Source organism: Aquila chrysaetos, chromosome 3, assembly GCF_900496995.4.
Source record: "Aquila chrysaetos chrysaetos chromosome 3, bAquChr1.4, whole genome shotgun sequence".
In the NCBI taxonomy this organism is placed as follows: domain Eukaryota; kingdom Metazoa; phylum Chordata; class Aves; order Accipitriformes; family Accipitridae; genus Aquila; species Aquila chrysaetos.
In genome coordinates, this window is record NC_044006.1 from 27,440,448 (window position 1) to 27,459,106 (window position 18,659).

Sequence of the window (18,659 nt, forward strand, 5' to 3'; positions counted from 1 at the left end):
TAACCTAAGTAGTGCATATAAGAATGCTTCCTTACCAGTTTTGTTGGGGTTTTTTTTCCCCCGTGACATTTTCCCTCTTTTTGTAACATTGTGCGGCCTTTTAACAGTCAAGAGAAACAGTGAAGTTGTAATATTGGTCAAATCTTTTGAAGCTGTGGTGGATCTTTCTCCTTTTTTTTTCTTTTCCTTACCTAGAAAGGACTATTGGGGGCAGAGGGAAGAGCAAGGTATTAAGACTGCTGCAAAGTAGAAGTGTGTGGCTGGTGCTGCATAGAAATGGTTTAGCCTGTAGTCCTGAGGCCTCACTGTCTTCTGCAGTCCTTTGACTTTCCCTGACCTTTACCTCTGGACCTCTTGGCTGACACCAGTAGTGTTCAAGAAGGGGCAAAGGGCCTTACAGTATTTTAACTCTTCACAAATATTATGAAAATGAGGCAGCCTGGTAATACATGAAGGACCCCTACAGGATTCCCACTGTAAAAAAGGCAGTGGCACAAGCTCAACGGAGGTACGGATTGAAGGGTCTTCATAGCAGAGCCACATTGGCAACCAGGCTTTGCTAGTTCTGATGCTCACGCTGTTCTTTTTTTAATCGGCTACCTTTTAATTTAACTTTGTCACTGCTAAGGAGGAGACTCAGGATGGTCTCTTCAACTTGCCTAAATAACCCATCAAGCTTCCCTTTTAAACAACTGAACAACTAAGCACTGAACAATTAAAGCTCAATATTTTGTGCAAATTAAATGTGAGCATAAAATGTTTACAGCTTCACAAGCGCCTCCAGTTTAAGAAATCATGCTTCATTTCTTTTTAAGTGCATGGCTAAATTTATACGGTCTAGAGGACAGTGTAGAAAAATAAAATAGCTTCTGTAATGGGTGTAAGCTGACATTATTCAGGCTATGTTTAGCTTACCTGCTATAAATACTGAACCTACTCTGAAAAGAAAAATTGGCATCCAAGATCCTAACCTACTTCCTTCAATATAAGAGTATCTCCAGCCTCTTAGAAACAAATGTATAAATTCAAGACTTCGTTCTGCAAATCTGCGCTCCCATGGAAAAAAAAAAAAATATTCTGTACTGCCCAAGTATTCAGTGAAATCACTCAAAAGAGGAACCATTTACAGAATAGGACCTGAGAGACACAGGAAAAAATTTCTGTCTTTAGTTTCAGGTCTTATATCTGTCCCTTGAGTATAATAGGAGAGGCTATTATCCCCTTGTTCGTCATGAAGATTAATGTTCAGACCAGCTGAAAATATTACTGTTCTGTTGGGAGCTATCGGGAGATCTTCAGACCTGTGTGAACCCAAGTTTAAACTTTTTAAATAGCAGAGCTAACGTCTCATCCTAGTTAGCCACAAATGCGTCTTTTGCCATTATCTCCTCTGCGATGCTGCTGCAAGAGAGTGAGGATGCCCTACAGCTCTGCATTATTTGTGGCGTCTTTTATACAGACTTCATTGCTAAATGTTAAGATACGCAGGGAAAGCGCCTGAGCCATTAACTCTTACACAGATGAAGTGAAAAAAAAATAGCATCACGCTTTAATGGAAATGGAGATTTTCTAATTTCCTTTTCTGTATTTTGTACAGAATGTTTTCCCTTCAAAATCTGCAATTCTTTCCTTAAAATTCGATACCTAAATTTAACATGACAGAATGGAAATAAAAATAGGCAGAAAATTAGTTTTAAAGAAAAGACATATCTGGTTTAGGAAACCACAGGAAAAGATCTCCCCTCTCATAGTGTTGAAGTTGGCTTTCTTTGTTCATCTGGGTTTAAGCGCCTGTGGGCTGCTGGTGGAGTGTTTCGTACAGCGACCCTTGTCTACAGAAGATCTACCCCATTGCCTTGAAATACCACAGGTTTGTTTTACCTCCTTTGTAGGCTTTCCAAGGGTCCCGGACCAGCATCTGGGCAAGAGCTGAAACAAAACCACATGAAAATGTGGTGGGAAAGGAAAGGGAGCTTTGTGGCCGAGAGAGACACATCTTAATGTTCATCTCAGCCTTCTAGAGAAGCAGAAATAATAATGAGTTAAGCTATGAGGGTTATTAGTTAGGCTGAAGTAGGGACTTGTATCGGGTTTGTGTGCCCCGCTGCTGGCGGGGGGCTGCAGGGGTCTCTGTGAGCAGAGGCCGGCTCCCGCGGCCCGCGGCAGGGCACAGCCGAGGCCCTCGGGGAAAGCGCAGCTGGAAAAGGGCAAAACGCTGCGAGAAACAGCCCTGCGGGCCCCGAGGGGAGAGCGGGAGGAGGGGGCTCCAGCCGCCCCCAGAGAGTCCCCTGGAGAGCCGCCGCCGGAGCAGGTGGACATCCATCTCCTGAGGGAGCTGCGGCCTGGGGAGAAGCCATGCCGGAGCAGATATCCACCCTGCAGCCCGTGGAGGACCATGGTGGAGCAGATATCCAGACTGCAGCTGGTGGAGGGCCCCGTGCCAAAGCAGGTGGATGTGCCCTGAAGGAAGCTGCAGCCTGTGGAGAGGAGCCCGCGCAGGAGCAGGCCCCTGCCAGGAGCTACAGCCTGTGGGAGACCCACGCTGGAGCAGTTTGTTGCTGAAGGACCGGACCCCATGGAGAGGACCCCATGCTATCGCAGGGGAACAACATGAGAAGGAAGGAGAGGCAGAGAGGAGCTGGTATGGACTGACCACAGCCCCCCATTGCCCTGCACTGCTTGGGGGAGGGGGGAGATAGAGGAGTCAGGAACGAAGGAGTGAAGGTGGGCCTGGAAAAAGAGGGATGGTGGTTTTAGTTTTTTCTTTTTTTTCTCTCTAACTTGATTTTTGATTGGCAAAACATTAAATGAATTTTCCCCAAGTCAAGTCTGGTTTGCCTGTGATAGTAGTTGGTAACTGACAATCTCCCTGTCCTTGTCTCGACCCATGAGCTTTTTCATCTTATTTTCTCCCTGTCCTGTTGAAGGGGAGGAGCCAAAGAGTGGCTGGGGTGGGTACCTGGCTGCTATCCAAGGTTAACCTACCACAGGACTGCAAAGGAAATCAAAGAGAAGGTGTCAGGGCTCATGGAGGTGTGCAAAGGTGCACCGACTCTCATTGATATGTGTCCTGGGATATATATCCTGTTTGTCGGCTAGCAGGCAGAACTTACATTGTCTCTGATCCAACAGGGCCTGAGTAGCCAGGGTCCTTCCTGTACAAGACTGTCTCTCTGCCAGCATGCTGCAGCAGAAGCCACAGTCCAGGCAAGGCTCCCTGATCTGGATAGTGATCTGTTTCCCTTTGGGGGAGTAACGGAGGCTTTTAGGGAGAGTCTTTGCAGCAAAAAGCCTCTTCCCTGTGCAGTGCCCTTCCCACCTGCTGACCCTGCAGGAGTGGGTTAATCTTTAGCACAGGCTGCAGGCTGGCTCTAGTTGAGGAGTGTGGGATGACAGGCATCAGCACGGTGGGGTGGGGGTCCTGCTGGCAGGGAAGTGGTAGGTTGTAGTTGTGTTTTCCTGCTGATCTTGTGACAACATGGAAACGTCTTGGAGGGAGGGGAAGGAAGGCTACTTCAGTAAAGACTGACAGCCAGAGTCAAGTGAAATGTGAAAACAAACAGGTTCTCGCGAAGAAGATAGGATCACTTTTTTCCCCTCCCTTGAGTTGTTCATTGATGGGAGTTTTTAGTTAGTTTGTTTTTCTTTTTTTTTACTCCTGGAGGCAGTATACAAAGAGATTAAAAACACAGCATGTGCCAAACGCAGCTTTTGGCACTAGATGTGCATGAATATGAGATCGTTAAAGAGATTTTTTAGACCATTTTAGCATAATCTTTTGAGGGCCTCTTGCATTGCTGCTAATACAAATCCAGGGCTTGCTTTCTTAGGGATATGATAGTTTACAGTTGGTTGGTTTTACATCTCCGTGAGGGTGGTACTGCAGTACGCACTGTGGATTAGAGTGGTTCAGCTGTGGGAACAGAAAGGTTAGCCTGATGCTTGTGAATGTCTTTTCATACTGTTTTAAAAGACGAGAAGATTTTGTGATTTTTCAGAAGACATGTGATTGATGGTCCTGGAATGATTGCTCATGCACAGAATAAATGTGTCAGGGTCAAAACCAGCACACATTTTCCTCTGAAGCCTCAGTGAACAGATTGCTCTAAGAGTTTTAGTGCACTTTTGCCTATTCACAACAGCATGGTAACAGTCTGGAGTAGGGACAAGCCCTTCACCCAGAAAATCTGAGTCAATAAGGAATTCCAGTGACCCTGATCTCACACGCAGCACGGATTGTAGAGCTGTGCTCCAGCTGACCGGCAGTCGCAGAGCGGGAGTTATTGCTGTCCCTACTCTACCTGAGGCACAGGGAGTACTGTTTGATCAAGGTCATACAGCAATATTCAGCACAAGAGCAAGCAGTCAAACTCAGAGTGCTTGGGGTCCAGCAGTTCACGTGGATTTTGTAGATTAGGCTTCTGTAAGTAAGGAAGAATTAAGTCAATGGTTATGAAGTCTACATTCCACAAAAATTATGCCAGATGATGTTATATTCACCCTCAAATGTTCCATTTACCTGCAGGAGAGAGCAAAGCCAAAGCACTGAAATGAAATCAAGTCATTTGACCAGAGATGTAAACACAAGTCAGTAGTTGAACCAAGATTAAAATGCTTACAGCTACTCAAATCTATGACTGGATTTTGAGATTATCTTTCCCTTTTCCATTTTACCATCATACTTGTCGCTTGTTTTAAGCAGACAAGTGCAATGTGTTCGCATGCTTATTGTCATTAGCAGAGAGAATTAACCTTTTATTTGAAATAAAAAGGATTACAAATAGAGAAAGCACTTGGGTAAAAATGTAAGAAAACGAACATAAGAAGCAAGAAATGCTTTCTGAAGGAGCTGGAACAATACAATACAAAGATTAGTGGAATCAGTGCGGTGACGATGAAGCTGTTTGAAGGTTATCATCTCAGGTACACAGACAGGATGGCAGCCTTCAGCTGAGAGCTCTTGTTCCCATGAAGAGTCAGATGGCTGAAGCAACGAGCAAATTCTGGCTAGAGTAAAGAGGATTCTACCTGAGCAAAGTTCAGATGCTGCTGTGTGGCTGGGTATATCATTCCCATAGGAAATGAATGCCATACCTTTTATGTAAAACACTGAGCTAGAGAGTCAGTATAATCAATTAAAATGGACTATATCTTGCTATATATTCAGCATTGGGTTGTGGGATTTTAATAGTTCATTAAATTTACATTGCAATTTTGTGGATGATATAAAAAAATGACTGTGATTGGCCAGCACAAGAGCTCTAATACAGCTATGGGAGAATAAGCTGAAATCTACTCTGGCTCATTTGTTATCAGGGAAAGTGCTTCCTGTGTTTTGAAGTCTTCAGTACTGAAGCTGATGCAGAGACCAGAAAGGATATATCTGGATTTTCAAACCATATCCTGAGTTGACAAAATTGTCTTATGAAGAAAAAAAATGCTTTTCTTGTAAACTGGTCAAAATTGATAAAGTGTCAAAGTGATAAAGTAGTAATAAATGTAGCATTCGCACTACTACTTAATTGTTTGCTTTTCAACATATAAGATACTTCAATATATATGTATCTCAGCATATAATATACTTCAACATACTGTGCATGTTACTACAATAATTTTATTCTCTATATCATATTCCCCCAAGATTTTAAATTAAAGGAAAAGGCTTATGAATGGTAGGAAATTAAGAAACGCTGTGGAAGGTGAAAAGGTATCAGTGAAGTGAGAAGGTGATAAAAGGAAGCTATGTTTGAATCAGACACAATATCTGACCTGTAGTTGTCATAGAAATATCTTAGGTATTAGCAGTGGGTGGTCTCTATGGTCTCAGAGGAAAGGAGGTTTATTCATGGCTCCAGAGCTTTTACAACATCTTGATTATTGTCGCCTTCCCTTTTTCCTTTAGGGGAGGTCTTTTTCACAATTCATTCAGTGCTAGTGGTTGTTGTCAGTAATGTGTTCCCTTTCACCTACCTACCTCTCTGAGACTTAGGCATGTTTGTTTGCAAGTTGTCTGGCTGAAACTGAGCTCATGTGGAAGAAAATCCTTTGAGTTATCTGTCCAGAGCCCTACCCATACCCTGGGGAGAGGATTTCTTATCAGAGATAACTGAGCACAGTTTTGGAAAGAATGGGCATACTTTGCTGTCAGTTCGAGCCTTGGACTTTGCTCTTAGATGTCATGGTGATGCTGACATTACAAAGCTGGATACTGCACTCTTTTGACCCACCCCAGGCAAGTTCCCAGCTTCCTGTGTCCTTTTCACCCTTCTCCTTGAATACGTGTTCCTCAATCATATAGTGAAAATCTTTGTATTTAACCCATCCATACCAGAAAGAGGAATATCAGCTGGACCAGTTTTCACAGAAAGATAGTGTTTAGCAAGCCTGCAAACAGTTTACAGCAAGTTGTCCATTTCAATAGTCTCTGTGAGAGTGGAAGCAGGAACCTGAGCAACTTCATTCTGACATGGTAGCAGCCGCGGCTCCTCTTGATTACTGCACCCTCTAAATTACAGCTTAGGGGAGAAGGAAGAAATACATCCCTGAATTGCCAGCACAAAGTCTTTCTTTATGCTTCCCTTCTCCTTTTAACTGCCCTGCTGTTTAGTAGTGACTCCTAAAACTCTTTCAAGAGATACTAATGTATAAAGGTATCATTTAAACATGACTGAATCCCACCCTTAGATCTTCAACTCTTTCTAAATTAAAGTTCGATAGCCTTTAAAGATGCTGTGCAATATATTTAAGTCAGGTTATAGATAGTCTAAGAGAATACAGTGCCCTCTACACTGTGCCTGCAATGATCCAAGCTATTCTTTGTAGTTATTTAGGATTTTATATCCTTTTTTCAGGAAATGAATGACACCATGAAAACAAATTGTGTAAGGGGACTGGTGACAGGACATTTCAGTGAAGCATGGACATTTCAATTGAAGTGCAGTGTGTTAGTCAAATGCTACCTGCTGGGCTGATTAACAGTAACAGTAGCCTGTGTTATACAGGAAATCATAGTAGAAAAATGAATGGCCTTTCCTGTCTGTAGTATGGGAATATATAAATGTCCTGTGCTTTGGTATTCACTTTGTCTTAGGTTCTGGAATGACCAAGAGTCGTGTATGTGCTTTCATGGCACATCCATTTTATTAAGTGCTTGGCAGAGCAAGAGGAACAGTGATTGCAGGGAAGGAACTGGTTGTTTTGTTAGTTTGTGATTTTTGTGTTGGTTTTTTTTTTTTTTAACGGGGGTGATAGCTTTAGGATGAAAAGGCTCTTGAGGTTTTTGTTGGACTTAGTCTCTCTGTGTTTTTTTTAAATAAACAAAGTGTGTATACCTAGACCTTCAAATAGAGGCTCTAAAAGCCCTACAATATCTGGATGCCTGTCACTGCTGCCAAGACTATCCAGTGAAAGGCAGGACTGTCAGCTGTCACAGAAGTGCAGAATTTTAGCTTTTCTTTCTGCCTGCTCCTCTCATACTCCAGCTGGGTTTGTTTGCGTACCTGTCACATATTTGTGTTTTTCATTTTCACAATCCATGCAAACCTTAAATAATAGCTGCATTCCCTTTTCAGATATATTTATTAGCCTTCTCCCAACATGCCACAACCCCAAGCCTCTGTTTTATGAATGCCTTTTTAACAGATCTACTCCATGCTAGATTGGTTTTGTTTTCTTACTTTTTGGAAACAATCCACAAGATCACTGTGCTGTTGCTATTAGATAAGGAGTAGGACTTCAGGATGACTTCTGTAATACTTTAAAATACAGAAGTATTTTTTTGTTATGTTTTTCTTCAAATCTCTATCACAAAAAGCTGCAGTCACTGAGCACTTCATTGTTTGAGATTGGTGCTGTACTTCACGGTAAGTACACATGTGTGAATAACAGAGCAGGATTTTTCTGACATACTGACAGTTTTACAATGGAAAGACGACACATTCAGAATGTTATTGCATCATTTTAATTACAAGCCAGAGGGAACTCTGTGTTTCCTTCATTCTTACCTTTTAAACTGTAGAAAACATCAAAGCCAAAAGAAACAAGTTCAGTTATGGTGAGACATGTATACCAAGAAACTATACAGTAGTTGCTTGGCTTTTTGAAAACTAGGCTAGGCTAGGCTAATATTTAAGCTTCGGTCCCATTGCTCACAAGAAAAAAAAACATACATGTGGATCCTGATTCTTTGCAAAGCCACCTTAACTTCACTGCAGTTCCAGGTTAATGTAGCAGATTTTCCCCATAACCTCTGTTGGGGTGGGTGGCATTTTTACTGCTAGTTGTCTGGTAGGGAGCTGGTGTTGGTGGGTCTTTTTAGTTGCATAAGTTTCAGAGAATTGATTTTTAAATCACAGTCATCACCAGTCAAACAAAAGCAGTTTGTTTCTACACTGGAATCAATAAAATGGAAAAGATATTATGGCTTAGCTGGGAACACATGCTTTTTACCTTTTGCTGTTTTGTCTCCTGTTTAAAGATAGCTTTTCCTACCATTCATATTCTATTGGTTGTATGTTAGGTCTGTGTGATCTGTAATCTGCACAGAAAATACCTGCTGTCTGCAGTACAAGAATAATTTTTTTGTTTCAGTGTTTGCTGCTAATATAATGTGTTACATTGATCCATTCTGGCTTCTCAAGTATTTTCCTGGTGGTGATGAGAAAGATGGTATAATTCTTCACCAAAAGGAAAAGAGCTTAATTTTCATGCAAACCAATATTCAACAGAATCATAAAGCCCTAGCCCTGGTAATAAAAATAGAAGCTGATGCTATTAATACATCATTCCAGTTACACAGAGCACCATTATGTGGCTCCTGGGTTGAGTAAAACTTCATGTAATCACAGTAGCCATAGACTTAAGCCCTATAAAGTTGGAAACTTCACCAGATGGCCATTGTCAAGGCAGCTTCTAAAGACTTCAGAGCTGCAATGTGTTAGGGCTCTAGATATGACTTACTCAGTGGTAGCTTTTTAAAATACAATTACTGAACATAACTGATCCACATTATGGAAGTAATAATAATAATACTTTGCACTCAGTGACCTTTTATCTGAAGACCCAAAAGCTCTTAACCAAGGCCTTTAAATACTCCCTTTCTGCTTATAGGAAATAAAGTGTTCAGAGTCTTGATGGAGTGTGAGAGAATTGAGCAGCAGTCCAACTCCCTGGCCTAATGCAAACGGTCACGTGGTGCTCTTTGCGGGTCTAGGACTGGGACAGGAGAGTGCTCCTGTTCCTGTCCCTGACAGCTGGGAGATGATGTCCCAGTCGCTTGGGATGGAACCTCCTACTTCAATAGTACTCCTAATCTTGAGTAGAGCAACGTGAGTGGGATTGCTTGTACGTTAAAATGCTGTGTGGCAGGAACAATAACGACATATAATGGCCCTAACCTGAAATTTCCTTTATTCGCTCTGTAAACTGTGAGGATAATACTGAAATGGTGTTAAGATCTGGCAATGCTAAGGTTCAGATATACCACACTTAGCTGAGGAGCTTAGATGTGGAGTGATATATCTTAGGCTCTATATATTCAGACAGATAAGTACCTGGAAAGACTGGCCTGTATTTTAGGCAGAACAGTTATGTCCTTTTTAAAAGTACCACATGTTGGCCATGAATTTACTGAGCTTTAATACTCGGCCTCAAAAATCACATAATGGTATTTATTGGTAATGGGAGTAAATAACTGTATTTGACATTTGCTTTTGTATAGTCAGTAGTTATTTTTTCTTTCTTTTTTCCCCAAAGTGATTTTATTGTTGATTTTCAGGGTCTAGAAATCACACCTGAAAGTTTTCTTGGTGACCATTTTTGTTTTATCTTTTAGATCGATGTGATTGTGACTTTGGGCGGACTTGGTGGACGCTTTGACCAAACAATGGCATCAGTGGAAACACTTTTTCATGCAACAAATATCACTCCTTTTCCAGTGATAGTTATCCAGGAGTGCTCACTGATTTACCTGCTTCAACCTGTAAGTGTTGTGAAAAGTTACTACATAATAAAACTGATCTTCCACCCACACTGACCCTGTAGGTCTTGCACTATTAAACACTCATTTTCTTAATTGTATTCTGTAGGGTGGGAGCCTAAATATAAAATACATTGCAGGGAAGTGGACAGCAAATGACAGGGTTCTGCATTCCTGCCTTGGAAAAGATTGTGTTTAATTTGTTCAGGATAGATTTGTTTAAAAGGGGAGGAACATAGAAATCCAAAAGGTGTGAAAACTGAATTTGGGTAAATATAGGATTTTGATTATAAATGAAAAATTTAAAAAAAAAAAAACCAAAAAAACAAAAACAAAACAAAACAAAAAAAAAACCAAAAAACTTTTTAATTAGATTCCAGTAAGTTTAAATTTAGCATATAGCCCTTTTGCATGTTGAGTCGTAATAAGGATGTCTGCAGTAAGAGAAACAAAAGAAAGATATAATAGGAAGATATGAAGGAGTTCCTGACAAACACGTCAGGCAGAGCTCTTATGTGGTCTGAATGGTGCAGTTCATTATGATGGAAATCCAGCTAGCATCAACGAGGGAATTTATTTAAGATGTGTTATTTTTGTGGTTTTTCAGGCCTGTTATTCCATTTATTGATTCATAAAACAACACACACAAAAGATCTTGCTGGGCTTCTACTTCTAAGATTTAAATTAAAGGCAAATCTAAGCATCAAAGAGTCTTCTCTAACAGTGATTCATTTATTTGCTTGGAAATATCTTTTCCTGATGTTGGGGTTTCTAGAAGCTTAAGTAACTTTCCCATTTTATCTTGGACAGCTTATTTCATTAAAATAAATAACATTCACAGATAAATTTGACAAAACCCTGCACCACATGTGCTTCATTGTAATTTGAAAAAAGCATTAATAAGGTTCTATGAGATTATAGATTTAAATCCACAGGGGCAGGTGCTGTATTAACAACTTTGAAGCACTGTGTCTGCAGGAAAGATAGTAGGCACAGGAGCTCATTTGCCAGTATGACGAGGAATGACTCTGATCGTTGGTTGCACAGCTAAATAGATAGAGGCAGAAGAGTAAGGGGGAAAGGGGGCTAAAGGATAACTGTGGTTCAGATCTGAAAGTGAGGAGTAACTCGCTTGTGATTGATCTGTGGGTGCAGTACTTCACTGACCACTGTAACTTAATTTTAGGATATTTTTAAGAACCTATTGAAAAGCTGAAGTAAGATGGAGAATTCCCAATTTAGCGTACAAAACGCATACTTGGACTGGAAAGACTTTTAATTCTTTTCATTCATCTTTTCCATAAGTGGCTTTAAAATGCCATGCCTAAGGTTGCTTTCAGAAGAGTCTTCAATGAAAAACTAAACCCTTTGCAACTTGAAAAAACTTCATGATCTGTGCATTTAAATAGAAATAGGAGGTTGCTAATTGTTTGAGCTTGCTGGAAACTTTTTAATGTTCTTTTCTTAATAATGCCATATGAGAAGCATTTAATACTTTTTTGTTGATGGGGAGAGTTCCACAGGATATTATTTTTTTCTGCCATTCCTGGCTGTCAGTCTGCATTGCCAGTAACTGACTTTTGTAACTTCAGGCTGTTTCTGGCATTCAGAAATAAAGGGCAGATATAGGGGGCAGGCCATTTAAACAATCTTAATGCTAACTTTGACACAAAATTGCTTTTCATCGTTGGTTTAAACTTGTCACTGTCAGCATCTTCAGTCAACTGCCGTGGTACCTCCAGATAATAACATTAATCCTGCATAGTTTAGATAAAAATCAACTGAGTAGTTTATACACAGAAAGAAATGAGGATACTAAGCTTGGAAGTATTCTTTTTTTTTTTCATATGGAGTTCAGCATGATATTTTTCTCTTGTAAACAGCCGCAATCATGACATTCTCTCTTCTTCCCCTCTCCCCTTTGTAATTTAAAATCAAGGTAGGAGGGAGTTGAACACAGTGGGAGATCCACTGACTTTTTCAAACGCAAGTCTGGAAACTGTGCAACAAATGAAGCAAGGTTTTGAGATTCAAATGCTAATGCAAATGATAAAGTTAAGAGCATGTTGCTTTTTCTATAAAATGTAGATCTGAAACCTTTCTCTCTTGAGGAAGAAGAATCTCGTCTTCATTGGATTCTTTGGATAAAATATATGAGCAAAGTATAACCATGTTTTTGCTTTAAAATAACATTAGTTCTCCGTTCACTATAACGGGAGACTAGTATTAGTTCTCTATCATGTGTACCTAGGCAGAGGCTAAAATGTTTGGATAGAGCTGATAAACTGATAATCCCATAACAGCCCTAGGAAGGATACAAAGGGGAATAGCAAGTCAAGCTGCTGAATTTTTAGTTACTAATGCAGAAACTAAGAGGAGGATGGTGTGAGTAGATATCTAAGCATACCATAAAATCTGTTAAGTAATTGCTTTGAAAGAGTTATTTTGCATTATTACAATTTTGATATAGAGGGCTACAGCAGAAGAAATATATCAATATTTAACACACTTGTAAAGAGTCGACAGTGTTGTAGGAAACAGACTTATAGACTTGCTAAAAGTCTTCAGGGTGATAGAGGAAGACAGCAAGGACAATGCCCGATTTGGGATCCACTGCAGACTACCAAGCAAGGAGGACCAGGTAAACAAAGCCTTTTTTCATCAGCAAATAAAATTATCCAAGTGCTGAATGTAAGGGTAATTGGCATTTTGAGTACTGAGGCATCTCTAGGGAAATAGATGGACAGACAGTGCAAGTTTTTGAAATATACTGATAAAAATGTTTTGGCATGGAAAGTGAGGAAAACTACAAGGAAGTAAACTCTTTTATATTCATTTCTGACCTGTAAGGATGAACTATGCTGAGAGGTGAAGAGGAGAAAAAAGGTGGGAACAATTACACCCCATAAATACCTGTCTCCGTGAACTCTATGGAGAAATTGGGTGGTAGGCTGAGATCTAGGTATACACTGTAGGTATCTAAATTTAAATAAATGAATTCCAGTATAGGTCAAATTACTAAACAAGTACTTGAGAAAAGACAGCAGGCATGAAATGAGGTGCACCTATGGAAGGGCCCAAGCAATGAGAACATAGTTTGTAACTACAGAAGTTGTTAGTTGACAGCGAAAGATTTTCTCTCATCTGAATGGGAAAGGAAAACTAATGACAAATAGTGTAAATTTAATGCATCTTTTGCTCAGTGTTCACTAAAGAAAAATATTCTTTTGAGCATATAACCAACACAGTTAAAATCAGTGCTGAAGTCCGAAGACTTCAAATTGCTTCAGAGAAAAAGCAAATAGGAGATTGAGCTGCCTTTGATTTTGCCAACTCCAAGGGCTGTTAGTTTTTGTGTGCCATGCAACACTAATTAGGATAGGCGTCAGAAATAGGGAGATTGTGTAAGAATTCCAGGAGGTGAAGCCTGCTCTGAAGCATTTTCTAATGTGGTCTGGAATTGAAAAAAAAAGTATCTCTGTACTGAATAGCCATCATATTTCTTTCTGTAGTTGCGGGGGGGGGGGGGGGGGGGGGGCTGAATTCTTAATAAGGAGTAATCACTCTTTATAAGCAGGATATTTTATGCAAAAGTCTGTACATTTTATGCTTGAAATTTTGGTAATATCAATTATCATTAGAATATACCCTAGCTGAAGAGCATTAGGCCCTTAGAGTCATGTTTATCATGCTAGCCATGCTCAATATGAATGGCTTAAGGTTTCACATACATACTTTCTCATTTTCTGGTTGTGTGCTTCTCAGGAGTACAGAAACATTAGCTTCTGTACACTGAGCATAAATTATCTTTTATCTGTGAGTTTTATGGCAGTTTGTAATACAAGGTAATAGGATTTATGACCAAGAAATGAGAAGATGTCCAAGAGTTAATGAGGCCTGTCTTTTACATTATACTGAGCAGTTCAGTTTTCCCCACACAGGATTCCAGCCCTGGAATGTAGAGAAGAATTGCTACCTACACATGAAAATGTGTTACAGCAGCATATTTTAGTCAGATAGGTAACTCTTTTGAAAGACTGTGTGAATACTTTGATAACCCTTTTTTTTGCACACAGCTTTTCTTGTGAGTGCATGCCTGCCTTCCTTGTGAGAAATGATGAATAATTTAACATCATAGGTAGTAGTCCAGCAGCTAAATATGAGCAATAAGAATCAGGAGTCCCATCCCTTACTCTTGGCTCTTTACTACTGTTTCATTGGAGAGAAGTAAATTGTATAGCCCTTTGATCTCACAGTCTCCTAGTTTGTAAATTGGATAAAACCCGCGTCCTTCTCTGAATGGGTACTGTGAGGCTCGTTTAGTTTTTTACAAAACGCCATTACATCCTCAGCTCTGCACCGGGGTGGAACATAGTATTATGGTAATAGTAACAACAGTATTAATAAGGCCCTTAATTAACATAAATATTGCCATACAGTAGGCTGTGCAGCTAATTAGTTAGCATGTTCCCAAGCACAGTTTTAGTGGTAGTCAGCTATCATTCTTAGAGACAGTGCCTGGACACAGTGTGGGTTTAGCACAGGCCAGTTACCACTTACTAAGCGTTTGGAGGGTACTGCCTTGTCTTGGGGACAAGTGAGAACAGCCATATGCATGTGAGCAGTGCTGTGCCAGTTGGCTTGAGGTCCAGAGAGTATTACCTGAACCATTTTAGAAATGCAGACAGAGTGACTACACATGGATATCTGCTCCTAGATGGGGACACTGCAATAGATATAAGTGAGGGAAGGTACAAGACTGGAAACTTTACTGGAGTTTGTTGCTGCAATTCTCTATGCCAATGCTATTTGGTTTGCTTTGTGTCCCTGCTTGTAAAGTTTAATGGGAAGTTCAGGGTATATACCTTCAACTTCTGAGCTTTCTTCTGGCAGCCAGTTCCTTGAGTTTTGCAGGAACTTCAAGAATGAGTTATCAGATCAGTTCTATACTGCCTCATATGTGTAAGAAGCAGGTCTAGCTTGCACTGGCACTCAGTGGAGAAAATCCTTAGTGAGTGTGTCTCTTCTGGGGGATAACTTTGGAATTTGGAAACTTGGCGATAACCTTTAATGTCTCCTTTTCCTATATTATTAGTACATTTTGTGGGTAGATTCAGTTGCAAAACAGTCCCAGCTGCCAAGGAAGGGGTTTAAACATATATTTAATATTTAAACATGAATTTCATATTTAAACAAAATATTTAAACATATATTTAGTACTTAAAATATTTATTGTCCTGAAAGGCCATCTTTCTTGTTTAGTATCTGCTCTCAAAGAGCACTGTTGGAACTTTAGTTGACAAAGCAGTGAGTCTCTGTGCCTCAAGTGCCTTGTAGGTTACTTGAATAAGTGTCTGTGGAATTTGCAAATATACAACTTGTTCTTCAATAAATACATCTTTTTGTGAATTCTTCTATAAGAAATCCAGCTGTTCAGCTGGACAGAAACACTGCCAATGTCAAAAACATTAGCAGTGGAAAAGTCTTACTCAAGCCCATCTCTGGGAGCCTGACTCCTTCACAGAAACCCTTGCAGAAAGGGATTTTGTGCTTCCAGAGCTTCAGTAGCACATTTAAATGGCTTCTTTGAAAAAAAGTTGCTATGTTGGTAGTATAGCTGCCTTAGTTTCCTTCTTTGGTAAGAAACTTTGAGGATTTGGTTACAGCTCAACTTCTGTTCTTGAAATAAGACTGTTAAGAGTTAGAGCCTGTGTTTTTCTTCTTCCCTGGGAAAATCCAGCTGGGCTAATGATGATTCAGTCATTCTTATGCGTTTTTGTAATGGGTCTGTGTAAATGTGACCTTCAAATGGCTCCAGGTCCAAGTGACTTCAGTTTTATTTCATGGTAATTTATGGGTATGAAGTGGTGTTGCTTCATGTTTAGTACTGGATTTCTGTGTTTTACTGGATATCAGTGATCCAAATTTAATTAATTTTTGTCAATCATATCTTGACCTGGGGAAGATTTACTTGCTATCTTGCTTCTCACTGTTACAAAAGGAAAATTTTAGTGGGATTTTCTCTTAACAGCTAGATTCTTTATAACTTAGTTCTATTCCAGCATCAGCAAATGTGTAGTATGAAGTATTCAAAGCTTATATAGTAGAAAATAATAGAAATAATATTATTAGAAATAATAACTAGCTTTTGAAACACTCGTATCTTTTCAAGCAGTTTATTTAGCATCAGTTAAAAGTGCAATCTGCATCAATTTTATGAAATATTTGAAGTTATGTGGATTTTTTGTGGACTTTTTTCAGAGGATGACATCTAATAGTTACGGATTACTTCTATGTAATGAAGACATATGCAAAATATTTTTTTTTAATAAGTCTCATCCTACAGCCTTTGCTTAGACAAACAGATTACAACAAATTCATAAGAGAATTTGTTAGCTTGCAGGTAACCACTTTAAAAAAAAACCTTATGTTTCAGAGAGGAAAGGAAAATACCAAACCGTCATTGCCAAGTGAAAAAGAATAGCCTTTACTAAATGAGATTTTCATCTGCTCATAATTCTTAAAAAATGAGTAATACTCTATAGCAGGATATGTTAATCACACAGCTGGTTTTAAATTCACATCTTAATGCTTGTCTGCAAGAGAAGATGATGTAAGGAGTCTAATTGGATTACTTACGTATTTCTAAATTCTGGAGTCATCCAGTTTGATTCTGAATCAATATCTGGTGTTTGGTAAGTTTCAACGGTTCTGCTCTCAAAATTTTTCAGTCTTTGTCCAGATTTTTAAGTAGTTACTACAGCAGCTGATGGATGATCATCTAAGAGAATCTTGACCCTAAATAAAGCTCTTCCAATGAGGCTCCTACTATCTGTTGTTGCCCCTAGCTGTTGTAATATGATCTTGTTAATATGATAATATCTATTTTGCTGCTTTATGGAAACCACGAGTAGATTTCTGTTACAAAACTAATTTTCTTAGAGCTGTTTTTTTTCCCAAACCTGTCAATTACTTGTGTTTCCTTTGAATTCTTAATCCTCCTTTACGTCCCCACCCTTAACAAACTTCTTTCTGCAGTTTTCTGATACTTTGGGGTTTTGTGTGCAATGTAGTATTAATGATTTTCTGTACTGTAAAACAATTATTGTACTGCATGTTGCCTGCTTTACATTAAATGATCAGCAGCAAAACATACAACGTTTGTCTTTGACGTTTGCTTATTGGTAGGCGCTGATGCTTAAACAGGGATCAATGGGAAGCTGGTAAAACTTTCTTCTGCTTTGGTGATAGTGCTAAGCTGAGGAAGACCACAGCATTATATACACTTGCTGTGTGTTCATTTAATCTTTCTTCTGTAACCAAACAGGACAAAGCTGAAGTGTGCATGCATGTGTGTGTTCATTCTAGTTTTGTTTGGGTTTTTTTCCAGGTAGGACTTTGAACCTATGTGGGGATTTTGTAGCAAGCTAAAGAATTCCCAAGCTTTTTGTGAATAGATTTTTGGCCAAAAAAAAGAAAAAAAAGGCATTTTAAATGGCTGTTAATATGGATTCCAAATTTGATCAACAGAATTAAATATTTTGTACTTAATTTAATAAGCTTTCTACAGGGTGCCATATTTTTGTACTTCAAAAAAGAAAAATTATTCAAATGCTTGTCTGTATGAAGGTCTCATAGACTGGTACTTTACAGATTGATTTTGTAGTATTTTTATGATTTTTGCTGTGGTTTAAAATATTTGTCTGCCACCTGACACCCAGAGGGAGTAATACAATGTTTTTAAGTTTCAAGGTTTACCATTAGACATAAAGGACTAAGAGGACTTAGAGGGATAATTATGAACACTTTCTGTGACTTGCCTAATCAGAGGCCACTCCTCTCACTCATTAATCATCATGCAGTAAGATCTTATTTTCTCTTTCTTATCTTGTTTCTTCTTCTTTCCTTTTTTTTCCCCACCTCTGGATTTTTCTTGGATCCCATCAACTGTCTTTTCTTGGCACATCATGATACCTTAATTTTTTAGTTTAGTTTTGTAAAAACTATTCCTGCTTTAACTTAAGCAGCCACTGCTGCCCTGAAGATTTTTCCCAGGATTCATCTCCTTCCAGCAGTTACAGTTCTATGCTATGAAGCATTAATTCATCAATGCCCTTTTGTCATTCTGGCTTCATCTATTCCTCTTGGGTCTCGCAATATTTCCTCTTGATTCTGTTGTACCAATGACCAAATTGGCCTCATCTGTGTCATATTGGAGGCTATTGGGGTGATGTCTACTGCAGCATGCCTAGGCATCACCCTTAAATTATTGCTGAGTTACAATTCTTTGTTCAGCTTTATTGAGTTAGACCAAATTTCTCAAATCCTAGGATTCTGTGCTACCCACTAAGTGACACTGTCTCCCTGAAGGCATCTTACTGCTTTGCTCGAGGTGAATTTCACTGAAGTTTTGTAGTAAGAGCTTTCCTCTTTGAGTATTAAATGGATTTCAGTGATAGTTTGGGAGTATGGGATTTTTTCACTCCCTCCCTGGCATTACAGAAAGTTCTGTAGGGAAGCTAACAGGTATCAGAAGTCTGTAATCTGTGACAGAGCCTCCTCTGGAAAGAAAATGAATGAAAATATTTTATTGCGTATAATTAAAAATATAGCAGGGAAAAACCAATATTATTGTTCCTAGATTGAATGTAAATGACAGTAAAAACTGAAGTGATAGTAGATG

General features: G+C 39.3%; 1 protein-coding gene across 6 annotated transcripts in view; it reads left to right on the top strand.

Moving 5' to 3' along the window:
- TPK1 (thiamin pyrophosphokinase 1) overlaps nt 1–18,659 on the top strand; it is a 336,418-nt gene that overhangs the window by 205,226 nt on the left and 112,533 nt on the right. For all 6 annotated transcript variants that reach the window (XR_003922631.1, XM_030008413.2, XM_030008415.2 and 3 more), the window contains one exon: nt 9,833–9,979. Coding sequence is in view for 5 of the 6 variants with exons in the window: in XM_030008413.2 (XP_029864273.1) it covers nt 9,833–9,979 (147 nt within the window). In the remaining variant the exon portion in view is untranslated. The remainder of the gene's footprint in view (nt 1–9,832; nt 9,980–18,659) is intronic.